The 13908-nt window shown below is 36.6% G+C and overlaps 1 protein-coding gene and 1 long non-coding RNA gene across 4 annotated transcripts in view; one reads left to right on the forward strand and one right to left on the reverse strand.

The window, feature by feature from the left end:
* Positions 1 to 5205: 5205 nt before the first annotated feature.
* LOC111863390 overlaps positions 5206 to 13908 on the forward strand; it is a 31702-nt gene continuing 22999 nt past the window's right edge. Inside the window, exons 1-2 of one of the 3 annotated variants that reach the window (XR_002842594.2) lie at positions 5206 to 5242; positions 8256 to 8316. This is a non-coding gene — a long non-coding RNA (uncharacterized LOC111863390). Of the gene's footprint in view, positions 5243 to 5358; positions 5516 to 6122; positions 6298 to 8255; positions 8317 to 13908 lie in introns of those variants that run through there. The other 2 variants (XR_004512903.1, XR_002842595.2) reach the window with 2 other exon arrangements.
* LOC111863386 overlaps positions 10361 to 13908 on the reverse strand; it is an 85465-nt gene continuing 81917 nt past the window's right edge. The window contains exon 17 of the mRNA XM_023849658.2: positions 10361 to 10823. Within this exon, the coding sequence (XP_023705426.1) occupies positions 10660 to 10823 (164 nt within the window). The 3' untranslated portion in view covers positions 10361 to 10659. The remainder of the gene's footprint in view (positions 10824 to 13908) is intronic.

Genomic DNA, 13908 nt, shown 5'->3' on the forward strand with positions numbered 1-13908 from the left:
CGTGGATAAGAAATAGAATAATAATATACACGAAATGTGTAAAAAGTAGGGTGAAACATAACGTCCTGTAATCCGACTGATATTCGAATGTTTCTGTTTCAGTCATGTTAAGAGGTTGGCTGCCCTGTCAGTGTGACGTAAATATCCGGTGTGCACCATCAAGGTTGGCTTCTTTCCTGGTTTGAAGAGGTATTTATAAATAATAAGAGGGTGTTATGTGTATGTTTATATACATATATGTACATGTTATGATTAATTATGTGCCTGAAAGTTTATGTTAGAAGATTCAGTGAGATAGTTTAAATGGTAGGTGTCAATGTGTGTATTATCCTGGACCGAGTAATGGCCAGTGCACGAAATTTTTGAAAGGTGTTCCCTCTGTTCCACAATGAAATCTAAGTGTCTTTCTCTAAACCATGAAACTGGAGTATGTGTGAAGGAAGAATACATCATAAAATTGATTTAACGAAAGTAAGTGAATATAAGAATAGTGGGTGTGTAGTGAGGCAATGTGTCTTTGAGGTTATTGTTGCACTATTAATAATATCGTGTGAATTATGTGGAGTGTTTTGGAAGAAATGAGTTTTAGTGGTTATATGGATAGAGAGTGAATTATATTTAATGAGTGCATATTTGTTATGACAGAAAAGAGGGTGTAGTTTTGGTGTGTAGCTGAATATTACACGTGTGTGTAGGTTATTAGTCAAAATGATGTGTTTCTTTTTGTATTATTATAAGTACTTGTAAGAAGAGGGTNAAGTGAATTTCTAGTTCCCATTAAAGAAGTTATTTTTTGAATTCATATCTTATTTCTGTGTGACTGAGTGCTGTGTATAGTGTGTGTTGTTACGGTTACAGTGTTGTCAAGTGTAAAGTGAAGTTAAAATTTCTAGTGTGACATTGTATTTTTGTGTGTAATATATACAGTGATGTGTAGTGAGCTATCAAAAATGTTGAGATTTCTATTCAGCCACAGTGGATCCAAAAGTTTTCCTTTTATTTACATATCATGTTTGTATGAAGAATTATTGCTTATAAGAAGGTGATATGATAAGTGAAGCACATGTTGTCTTTGGTGTTATGCTGGCAATCGTGTGAAATGTGCACAGTGGTGTGTAGAGTATGTGTTATAGCATGAAAAATGATGGCAAGTGATTTCTAAGTTAGATGTATTTTTAGGTGTGTTAGACAAAGATTGCATTCGTGCCATCTAATCTTCCAGGCTTACATGTGCTAGCAGGTAGTATAGGGGATCAGAGAATTATCTCCTTTCCTTCTATTAAACTACTTAGATAATCACATTGTTTATAGGACTGCAGGAGTTATTGCAGCTGACAGTCTTGTAGTGGTATTTTCTGGTTTAGTCTAGAACATATATAAGGGTGTGTTCGTTTTTTGTTTATGTTGAATGATAAATTGTTAGGTTCAGATCGTAATCAGTGATTTCCCTATCTACTATTTGAGCACTAGTATTGTGGGGTGGATACCTTTCATATAAAGTATATGTATGTCCTTGACGTATGTCAAAACCATAATAAAGTTAATAATGGGAACATTGGAAAAGAGAAAATTTGCGGAACTTGTGGAAATTGTAAGAGTAAATCAAGATAATTGTGATATCATGCACTTGAGAGCGTTTTGAAATATCAGTATTTCGGAAAAATGCATTTAGGTCCACTATAAATGTCGTAGTATAATCCAGGTTTCATAGATTATGTAGAGAGATTAACAGAAAAATATATGCAAGAGTTTATGACGTGAGAAATTTCTGAAATAAAATGTCCCGTATAAATATATAATGATTTACTACTCTATCAGAGGCATTCAATCGTAATATATTGCCGACGTCCAAAGTCGTGCTTGACTGATCATAACGATGCGCAGAATTCGTTTGAGCACACCTATCATAATGTACAATCACAACATAACATCAGCATAAATTACCGAACTTGGCCCCCTCCAAGATATAGATGGATGCGCAGTAGTCTACAGCGCAAACCTAATCTGACCAACCTAACCTAACCTAACCTAACTTAACCTAACATCGGCGATCCAATGGCCAGCCCCCTGGTTTACGGGGGGGGTTGCGCAGTAGTTAATTGCGCACACCTAAGAGTGACGTCATTTACGAAGCTGCTATTTAACCAAACGTAATATAGAGCTGTCGTATCGTGGAATATAAGTCGAAATATGACGTTATATATAAAATTGAGCGTCTTAACTGTTTTTCCACCCATAATGTAAAATTCTGTTATTATATTCCGAATTTATATTGGTACGTGATAGCTTAGAAAGTGTCGAGAACGCCGCTCCCACCTCAAGAGTTTGCGAATCCCTCACGGTAATATAAATGATTACTGAATATCACATATTAAGGCATTATGCTGTCCTCCAATTGCATAACTTTATGACGAAAAATCTTTTTTGTCAGTAAAATCTTTCCCTTGTTTCTCGTGTATGAATACTTGACCAATTGAGTGAGTGGTGGGCATTTGTTTCGCCCGAATTTCCCTTCGTGGATAGGAAGTAGAATAATAATATACACGAAAATGTGTAAGAAATAGGGTGAAAAATTACCGTCCTCTTATCCGACTGATATTCGAATGTTTCTGTTTCAGTCATGTTAAGAGGTTGGCTGCCCTTTCAGTGTGACGTAAATATCCGTTGTGCACCATCAAGGTTGTCTTCTTTCCTGGTTTGAAGTGGTATTTATAAATAATAAGAGGGTGTTATGTGTATGTTTATATACATATATGTACAGGTTGTGATTAATTATCTGCCTGAAAGTATATGAGTACGTTAGAAGATTCAGTGAGTTAGTGCAAATTGTAGGTGTTAATGTGTGTATTTTCCTGGTCCGAGAAACGGCCAGTGCACCAAATTATAAAAACATGTGTTTCCTCTGTTTCACAACGAAATCGAAGTGTTTTCCCTCTGAACCATGAAACTGAAGTATGTGTGATGGAAGAATACATGATAAGTTATTGTTATTGATTTAACGAAAGTAAGTGAATATAAGAATAGTGGGTGTGTAGTGAGGCAACGTGTCTTTAAGGTTATTCTTGCACTATTAATATTATCGTGTGTATTATGTAGGGTGGTTTGGAAGATATGTGTTTTAGTGGTTATATGGATAGAGAGTATATTATATTTTATGAGTGCATATTTGGTATGACAAAAAACAGGGTGAAGTTTCGGTATGTAGGCTCTGAATATTACACGTGTGTAACTTATTATTCAGAATGATATATTTTTTGTATTATTATAAGTACTTGTAAGAAGAGGGTGCAAAGTGAATTTTTGGTTCCCATTGAAGAAGATAGTTTTTGAATTTATGTCTTAGTTCTGTGTGACAGAGTGGTGAGTCTAGTGTGTGTTGTTTTGGTTACAGTATTGTGTGTGTAAAGTGAAGTTTAAATTGTCTAATGTGACATTTTATTTTTGTGTGTAATGTATACAGCGATGTGTAGTGAGTTATTGTAGTGTTATGAAGAATGTTATGATTTCCATTCAGCCACAGTGGATTCAAAAGTTTCCCCTTTTATGTACATATCTTTTTTGAATGAAGAATTCTTGCTTATAACAAGGTGGTATGATAAGTGAAACACATGTTGTCGTTGGTGTTATGCTGGCAGTCATGTTAAATGACAGTGTGAAATGTACACATTGGTGTGTATATTATGTGTTATAGCATGAAGAATGATGGGAAGTGATTAGTAAGTTAGATGTGTATTTGTGTGTGATAGACAAAGGATTGCATGCTTGCCATCTAGTCTTCCAGGCTTAAATGTGCTAGCAGATATTATACAGGATCAGGGAATTATTTTGTATCCATTAATTAAAGTACTTAGTGAATCACATTGTTTACAGGAGTGCACAAGTTGTTACAGCTGACAGTCTTGTAATTGTATTTTATAGTTTAGTGTAGAACATATACGAGTATATTGATGTGTTCGTTTTTTCTTTAAATGCTCAGAAGAATGTTGAATGATATATTGTTAGGTTCAGAGGGTAATCATTGATTTCTCAATCTAATATTTGAGCACTAGTATTGTGGGGTGGTTACCTTTATTATAAAGTATGTGTATTTCCTTGACTTGTGTGGAAAAACATAATAAAGTCAATAATGGGAACATTCGAAAAGAGAAAATTTGCGGAACTTTTGTAAATTGTAAAAGTAAATCAAGATAATTGTGATATTATGCACTTGAGAGCATTCTGAAATGTCAATATTTTGGAAAAAATTCAATTACGTCCACTAAAAATATCGTAGTATATTCCGGGTTTCATAGATTATGTAGAGAGTTAAACAGAAAAATATATGCAAGAGTTTATCGCGTGAGAAAATTCGGAAATTAAATGTCCCGTGTAAATATATAATAAATTACTACGCTATCAGAGACATTCAAACGTAAGATATTGCCGACGGCCAAACCGTTCTTAACTGAGCATAACGATGCGCAGGAGTCGTTTGCGCACACGTATCATTATGTAGAATCACAAAATAACATTAGCATAAATTACCGAACTTTGCGCCCTCCAAGGTACAGTTTGATGCGCAGTAGTCAACTGCGCAAACCTAATCTGACCAAACTAATCTAACCTAGCACCATCGGTCCAAGGGCCAGCCCCCTGGTTTACAGGTGGTTGCGCAGTATTGCATTTCCCGTATCTAAGAGTGACGTCATTTACGAATATGCTATTTAACCGAACGTAATATAGGACTGACGTAACGTGGAATATAAGTCGATATATGACGTTATGTATAACATTGAGCGTCTTAACTGTTTTTCCAACCGTAATATCAATTTGTTTTGTTATATTTCGAGGTTATATTGCTACGTGATAGCTTAGATTGTGTCCTGAACGCCGCTTCTACCTCAAGAGTTTGCTTATCCCCCACGGTAATACAGAAGATTACTTAATATCACATATTATGGCAATATGCTTCCCTCCAATGGCTTAACTTTATGACGTAAAATCTTTTTTGTCAGTGAAATCATTCCCTTATTTCTCGTGTATGGATATGCGACCAGTTCAGTGACTGCTGGGCATTTGTTTCGCCCGAATTTCCCTTCCTGGATAGGAAGTAGAATAATATTATACATGAAAATGGGTAAAAGATAGGGTGAAAAATTCCCATCCTGTAATCAGACTGATATTCGGATGTTTCTTGTACTATCATGTTAAGAGGTTGGCTGCCCTGTCACTGTGACCTAAATATCCGGTGTGCACCATCAAGGTACGTTTCTTTCCTGGTATGAAGAGATATTTATAAATAATAAGACGGTGTTATGTGTATGTTTATATACATATATGTACAAGTTGTGATTAATTATCTGCCTGAAAGTATACGAGTATGTTAAAAGATTCAGTGAGATAGTGCAAATGGTATGTGTTAATGTGTGTATTATCCTGGACCGAGAAACGGGCATTGCACCAAATTTTACACACATGTTTTTCCTCTGTTCCACAACGAAATCGAAGTTTTTTCCCTCTGAACCATGAAACTGAAGTATGTGTGGAAGAAAATACATGATAAGTTACAGTTATTGTGTTATATTTAAGCATCTTTATGCACTCCATACGATAAATTATGTCATGATACAAATTCCCTCCCAAGTGCATGCAATATATTATGTGTCCTTGATCTTGCTCCTCTACACTACATGTTTCAGACTCAGACGGCCATCATCAGGTGTATAACACTCACGTTGCTGTGTCTTTAGCACTTTATACATAGGGCGAGTAACCCTAACAATTTTAAATTAAAATTTAGAGGAAAAAATTAAAAAAATATTAAAATTAGAACTAAAGATTTTATAGTGCTTCTACATTAACGTCAAAATTAACGTGTGTAAAATAATCTACAAACCAGACATATATCAACGAAGAAGTTGTTGATAACAACAAAGTGTTTTAATGTTAAATTTTGGGCTGTGTGCAGTGTGACAGCAACGTGAGTGTTATACACCTGATGATGGCCGTCTGAGGCCGAAACATGTAGTATAGAGAAGCAAGCTCAAGGACACATAATATATTCTTTTCACTTGGGACGGAATTTGTATCATATCATTTATCGTACAGTTATTGATTTAACGAAAATAAGTTAATTTAAGTATAGTGGGTGTGTAGTGAGGCAATGTGTCTTTGAGGTTATTCTTGCACTATTAATAATATCGTGTGAATTATGTAGAGTGGTTTGGAAGATATGTGTTCTAGTGGTTATATGGATAGAGAGTGAATTATATTTTATGAGTGCATATTTGTTATGACAGAAAACAGGTTGAAGTTTAGGTATGTAGCCTCTGAATTATACACGGGTGTGTAGGTTATTATTCAGAATGGTATATTTTTTGTATTATAATAAGTACTTGTAAGAAGAGGGTGCAAAATGAATTTATAGTTCCCATTGAAGAATTTACTTTTTGAATTTATATCTTAGTTCTGTGTGATAGTGTTGTGGGTATAATGTATGTTGTTTTGGTCAGAATTATGTCGAGTGTATACCGAAGTTTAAATTCTCTAGCGTGACGCTATATTTTTGTGTGCGATATATAAACTGATGTGTAGTGAGGTTTTGTAGTGTTTGAGAATGTTAAGATTTCAATTTACGCAGAATGGATTCGAAAGTCTCCACTTTTATGTAACTATCTTGTTTGAATGGAGAATTCTTGCTTATAAGAAGGCGGTATGCTAATTGAAAGACATGTTATCATTGGTGTTACGCTGGCAATCCTGTTCAATGAGAGTGTAAAATGTGGACAGTGGTGTGTATATTATATGCTATAGCATGGCAAATGATTTGTAAGTATGTGCATTTGTATTTGGATGTGATAGACAACTGATTGCATTCTTGGCATCTGATCTTCCAGACTTACATGTGCTAGCAGGTAGTATACAGCATGAGGGAATTATTTTATTTCCAGCTGTTAAACTACTTAGAGAATCACATTGATTAAAGGAAAGCACGAGATGTTACAGCTGAAATTCTTGTAACTGAATTTTTTAGTTCGGTCTAGAACATATATAGTGATGTGTTGGTTCCTTGTTCTAATGCTTATGAAATTGTTGAAGGATATTTTCTTAGGTTCAGAACGTAATCATTGATTTGCCTATCGAATATTTGAACAGTAATATTGTGGAGTGGATACTTTTCATATAGAGTATAGGTATATCCTTCACATATGTCGATAAACATAACAATGTTAATCATGGAACCATTTGAAAAGAGAATATTTCGGGAAATGTTGGAAATTGTAAGAGTCAGTGAAAATAATTGTGATTTAATGCACTTGGTAGAGTTTTGCAATGTCAATATTTCGGAAAAATGCATTTACGACCATTATAAATATCGAAATATATCCCAGGTTTCATAGATTACGTAGTTAGAATAACAGAAAAGTATATGCAAGAGTATCATGTGAGAAAATTCGGAAATAAAATGTCCCATATAAATAAATAATGATTTCATACGCTATCAGAGACATTCAATCGTAAGATATTGCGGGCGGCTAACCCGTGCTCAACTGACCATAATTATGCTCAGTAGTCATTTGCCCACACCTATCATAATGTACACTCACAACCCAACATTATTGTAAATTACCTAGCTTCGCCCCCTCCAAGATACAGATGGATGCGCAGTAGTCTACTGCGAAAACCTAACCTAACCTAACGTAAGCGAATGGTACCCAAGGGTACCCTCCGAGGTGCAGTTGGATGCGCAGTAGTTAATTGCGCACACCTTGGAGTGGTTTCATTTTCGAAGCTGCTATTTCAAGGAAAGTAATAGGAACTTTGTAACATGGAATATAATTTGAAATATGACGTTATGTATAAAATTGAGCGTGTGGACAGTTTTTCCTCCCATAGTATCAATTTGTGCTCTTATATTCCGTTGCTATATTGCTACGTGATAGCTTAAATTGTGTCGAAAACGCCGCTCCCACCTCACGAGTTTGCGAATCCCCCACGGTGATACAAATGACAACGGAATATTACATATTACGGCATTATGCTGCTCTCCAATGGCATAAGGTTATGACGAAAAATCTTTATTATCGGTGAAGTCGTTCCCTTCGTTGTCGTGGATGGATTCGCGACCAATTGAGTGACTGCTTGTCGTATATGTCGCCTGAATTTCCCTTCCTGAATAGGAAGTAGAATATGAAACATACACGAAAATTGGTAACAAATAGTGTGAAAAATTACCGTCCTGTAATGGAACTGATAATGAAATATTTCTGTTTCAGTCTTGTTAAGCGGCTGGCTACCTTGTCACTGTGAGCAAAATATCCGGTGTACGACATGAAGGTAGGTTTCTTTTCTGGTATGAAAATGTGTTTATAAATAATATGACGGTGTTATGTGTGTGTGTTTTTATACATATATGTTCCAGTTGTGATTAATTATCTGCTTGAAAGTATATCTTAAAAGATTCAGTGAGATAGTGCAAATGGTAGGCTTTAATGTGTGTATTATTCTGGACCGAGTAATGGCGAGTGCACGAAATTTTACAAACTTGTGTTTTCTCTGTTCCACAACGAAATCGAAGTGTTTTCTTTCTGAACCATGAAAGTGAAGTGTGTGTGTGAAGGAAGAATACACCATAAGGTACATTTATTGACTTAACGAAAGTAAGTGCATATAAGAATAGTGGGTGTGTAGTGAAAGAGGATGTTTCTTTGAGGTTATTCTTGCAGTATTATTAATAATCTCGTGTGAAGTATGTACAGTGATTTGCACAAAATGTGTTTTAGTGGTTATATGGATAGAGAGTGAATTAGATTTTATGAGTGCATATTTGGTATGACAGAAAAGAGAGTGTAGTTTTGGTATGTAGCCTCTGAATATGACAGGTGTGAGTAGGTTAATGGTCAGAATGATATAGTTCTTTTTTTGCATTGGTATAAGTATTTGTAAGAAGCTGTGAAGCTGTGGTTGTGCTAACAGTCAGACTCTTCTGTGGAATTTCTTGTTCTCATACATTTCATGAAATTCATATCATACTGAAAGGACCCTCCAAATGCTTTGATTTTTCCAGAACCATCTTCTTAGTTAGGTGTTCATGAAATCTGTGAATTGTGTCTCTTTCATTTGATTGAAACATAACTGACAATTTTCGGACTTCATTCTCCCCAAATGTCAATTGAGAGTTAATATGTTCAGGCCAATGATTCTTGTCAAGCACAAGTGCTGATGCTGCCAAACCAGCTTTTATACAATCAAGTGGCCTGCTTATTATTCATTTCTTCAACATTCTGTAGAAAGCTTCTGGATCAATTGGAGAATAATTTATCTACTATGAAGTATAACACAAAAGTAATGAAAATTTTGAGACAACCAACCCCAGTCACAATAAAGATAGACCAGAAACAAGTGGAGAATGTGAAATGTTTTAAATATTTGGGTAGCTTGTTAACAGACGATGGAAGGTGTACTTGTGAAATTAAATCCAGGATTGCCATGGCAAAAGCTGCATTTAGCAAGAAGAAGAATCTTTTTACCAGCAAATTGGACTTAAATTTGAGGAAGAAACTAGTGAAATGCTACATTTGGAGCATAGCTCTGTATGGGGCTGAAACATGGACACTTAGGGCAGTAGATCAGAAACATCTGGAAAGTTTCGAAATGTGGTGTTGGAGAAGAATGGAGAAGATCAGTTGGACCGATTATGTGAGAAATGAAGAAGTGTTAATTAGAGTCAGTGAGCAGAGGAATATCCTACATGAAATAAGAAAACGGAAGGCTAATTGGATTGGTCATGTTTTACGCAGAAACTGCCTTCTAAAAGAAGCTATCGAAGGAAAGATAGATGGGCGGATAGAAGTGACAAGAAGACGAGGAAGAAGACGTAAGAAGATGCTGGATGACCTTGGGGACAGAAGAGGATACTGTCATTTGAAGGAGAAAGCTCTAGATCGCATTAAGTGGAGGAATTGTTTTGAAAGAGACTGTGGACCTGTCGTCTTGACAGATTACTGATGATGATGATGAAGTATAACTTCGTGAAACCACAGAGTTTCAGCACCTTGTGCAGTATCTGTTAAATTTTGTCCAATACTGTTTTTTTTTAATGAAATTTGTATATCAGCTTCTGCTTTCTTTATTCACCCTGCACAGATCAATATATAATTCTTGAAGAGCACCATAAATTAATCTTAATATTAGACTTATGTTTATTGTCATAATTTATTTTTCTGTGCCTGTATGTCTCCCCCTCTTTATTCTGCCTTGATCTGATCAAGCCATCCCAATCCATGTTTTGTGTTCAAGTGTTGATAATGATGCAATTATTTTGGAACTGTTTTTTAGTGTATTTGTCTTGAATAATGGAATTATAGCATTTGTTTTATAATAAAATTTATTCAAAAGTCTTTTGTAAAACAAATTCTCCATTTTGCCAACCTATACTCTTTAGCATTTTCATTGTTTATTGCCTCCATACAGACATGGTACCTGAAAACTTTGCTAAGAAAAGAGCAAAGTGCAGTACATTTCAGCAGTAATTTTCATCTATGGGCTTTATTTCTTTGGCCCTCATTTTTATTGTTTTTGTGATTGCCAGTAAGTAGCCATATTAGAAGTTCAGTGTGTGTTCAGTTATGTTGTGTATGCCTCTTAAACAGTAAAGTCAGTAGTGGTTGAAGGTGATTATCATCCAAGAGTTCTTGTGGATCTCCAAATCTCATCATTCCCCTTGTTGTTGAGTACCACATTGACCAAATCTTGCACACCAGTTTGTACTTCTATGTGTATCGGATTACTCAGATCTATAGAATATTGATTGCTGTGGGAGCTCAACTCTTGGTAGAAGTTTTCTGCAAGATACAAAAATGAAAGTATGTAAATATAATATTTCACCTTTTGCAATGTCAATTTCTAATAAACTAGACTTTAAAATCTGGAGTCAGGATTTGGTAAGTATCAGTGGAAGCATTGTTATGCTCTAATAAGACTAGAGTGAGTGAGTAATTATAAGTAATTTGTTCATTTTTATGAACGTGGTCTTGAATATTTTAGTGGTCTCTATAAGTATGATATTTGTTTGAGCATAATACAGCTTCTCTTTCCCAATTTGAAGGGTACAAATAGAATGAAGGGTTAGGGAAAGGTAATAATGCTTGTAAATGCACAAATAACCATACCCAGTATACATCGTCATACCATGAAAGTAAAACCAAATCCCATGGTTCACAAATTTTCATGTCTTCTATATGTTCTTCCCTAATACAAGGGCTATTCAGAAAGTAACCTCCATTTATTTTAGGCAGCTAATGTAGGAGAGGGGGAGAGCTCAAGCATGGAAGGTAGTGTCACCTGCCTTATAGCCTTGTAAATGATGACATAACTGGTCACCTAGTGTTTGTTCTTGTCTCTACAAAGGGAGTTATGATGTATCTTGTGATTGATAATCCCACCAGCTGCAAACTTTATGTTTTTATATGCTTTCTTCATGCTAAACATGTGAGTGCTGAGAAAATCCATCTTGCATTATGCACAATTTACAGCCAAATTGTAATGAGTGAAGGAACTATAAGACAAAGGTGTAGAATGTTCAAGACTAGTGAACAAATGTTCATATGGAAGCGCAAAGTGGTCGGCCTTCTGTAGTGAGTGATGAGTGTTGACCAAAGAGTTTGTGAAAGATGGCTCTGCGCAGTTTCAGAACTTTCTTTTGAATGTCCTCTGATTTCACGTACTGTTCTCTATGAGATTATCACCCTTTCCATCGATACAAATAAGATGGTAATTATACCGTTTACCAGGAAGAGAAATATAAAGGGCCTTAAGGAACCGACCCTCTTCAATAAGACGATCCAGCTCTCCAGCAATGTCAAGTACCTTGGTCTAGTATTAGACAAGGGACTGACATGGAAAAAGCAGCTGGACAAGGTCATCAATAAAGCCTATAAGGCTTTTTGGACATGTAGAAGCATGTTTGGTAAAACTTGGGGACTGCAGCCACATGTTGTGCATTGGATATACACTGCAGTTATAAGACCCATAATTACATACGGTGCCACAGTATAGTGGCCCAGAGTTAAACTCAAGAAAAGCAAGGCAGAACTTAGCAAATTGCAAAGGTTGGCTTGCTTGAGTATCACAGGAGCAATTCAAACATCTCCAACAGCTGCACTGGAGATACTCCTTGGATTTCCCCCACTGCACATACAGTTAGAGGCAGAGGCCAGGGCAGGAATCTGCTGTCTCCAGTGCAGTGATCAATGGAAACCTAAATCCGATAGTTTAGGACATGTATACATCACTCAGGACATGAAAAAAGAACCCAGATTACAAATGGGGTCCAACAAAATGATACTGAGACATGTATTTGAAAACCCCTTCACAGTCAGATTTCCTGACAGGAGTGAATGGGAAGACGGGTTTCTGCCCAATAGAAAAGGGGGACTGATCTGGTATACAGATGGTTCCAAGATAAATAAGGACACTGGAGCTGGTGTGTACTGCTATGGTACGAGGCAGAAACTTAGTTTAAGCCTTGGGCAGTACATGACAGTATTCCAGGCAGAAGTATATGCCGTGAAGGTATGTATTATGGATAATCTAGATAAGAACTACAGAAATAGGAACATCTACATTCTATCTGACAGCCAAGCTGCACTTAAAGCGCTTGACAAACACCAGATCAACTCAAAATTGGTCTGGGATTGCCACCAAACCCTCATGGAACTGGCCAAACATAACAGGGTACAACTGATATGGGTGCCCGGGCATGAGGGTATTGCTGGAAATGAAACAGCAGATCGATTGGCCAAGATTGGAGCTGAACATCTGTTCATAGGACCTGAACCAGCCTGTGGCATCTCTATAGGAGTTGCCAGAAAGGCAATCAGGGACTGGACAAATATGAATCACAAGAAATATTGGGGATCCTTGACTGGACTCAGGCAAGCAAAGGGACTCATATGAGGACCCTCTACTAAAAGAGCGAAGGGACTGTTGAAGTTAAACAGGAACCAGCTACACTGGGTGGTGGGACTACTTACAGGACACTGTCACCTTAAAGGACACCTCTTCAAACTGGGACTTGGTAATAGTCCAACTTGTGAGAGATGTCAAGAAGAAAATGAAACAGCCACACATATCCTGTGCGAATGTGAGGCCTTAGCTTATTTAAGATTGCGTCACTTGGGTCAGTATTTTATGGAACCAAGTGACTATTTCGACATCCCCATGTACAAAATCCTACACTTCATTTGAAGTGCAGGATTGCTGAGGGGATAATCAAAAGGGGAAGCACAATAGATCACTGTTGTCACGGTGCAAGGGCCAAGAGGGCCGACCCCTTGTACATTCTTTCGTTCATTCGTGAGATTACTACAGTTAAGCTAGGCTGTCAGAAGTATTGTGCAAGATGGGTTCTGAAAATGCTCACAGATGTGCACAGAACTCAGAATGGCTTTGGCTTTGACATTTTTAGAGCAATAGTATAAAGATGGCAATGAATTTCTCAATCATGTTGTATGAGTAACTGCTTTCATTTTTTAATGTTGAAACCAAAGAACAGTCAAAGCAGTGGATGCATACATTCACCAAACAAGTTGGAAAAGTTTAAACAAACATCTGCCAGAAAGATGATGGAAGCTGTTCTCTGGGACAGGAAAAGAGAGCTGATGGTGGAATTCATGCAACAAGGGACCACAGTAACGTCAGAAGTGTATTTCAAAACACTACATAAACTGCGTAGGGCCATTCAGAGTAAAAGTTGTGATATGTCAACATCTAATGTAGTGCTGCTCCATGATAATGCACATCTGCATACATCTACCCACACTCAAGCATTGCTGGAATATTTCAACTGGGAGTTGTTTGACCACCCTCCTAAGAGCCCTGATCTCACTCCAAGCAATTACCATCTGTTTATGTACCTGAAGAACTGGG

Source organism: Cryptotermes secundus, unplaced genomic scaffold (genome assembly GCF_002891405.2).
Source record: "Cryptotermes secundus unplaced genomic scaffold, Csec_1.0 scaffold568, whole genome shotgun sequence".
Taxonomy (NCBI): domain Eukaryota; kingdom Metazoa; phylum Arthropoda; class Insecta; order Blattodea; family Kalotermitidae; genus Cryptotermes; species Cryptotermes secundus.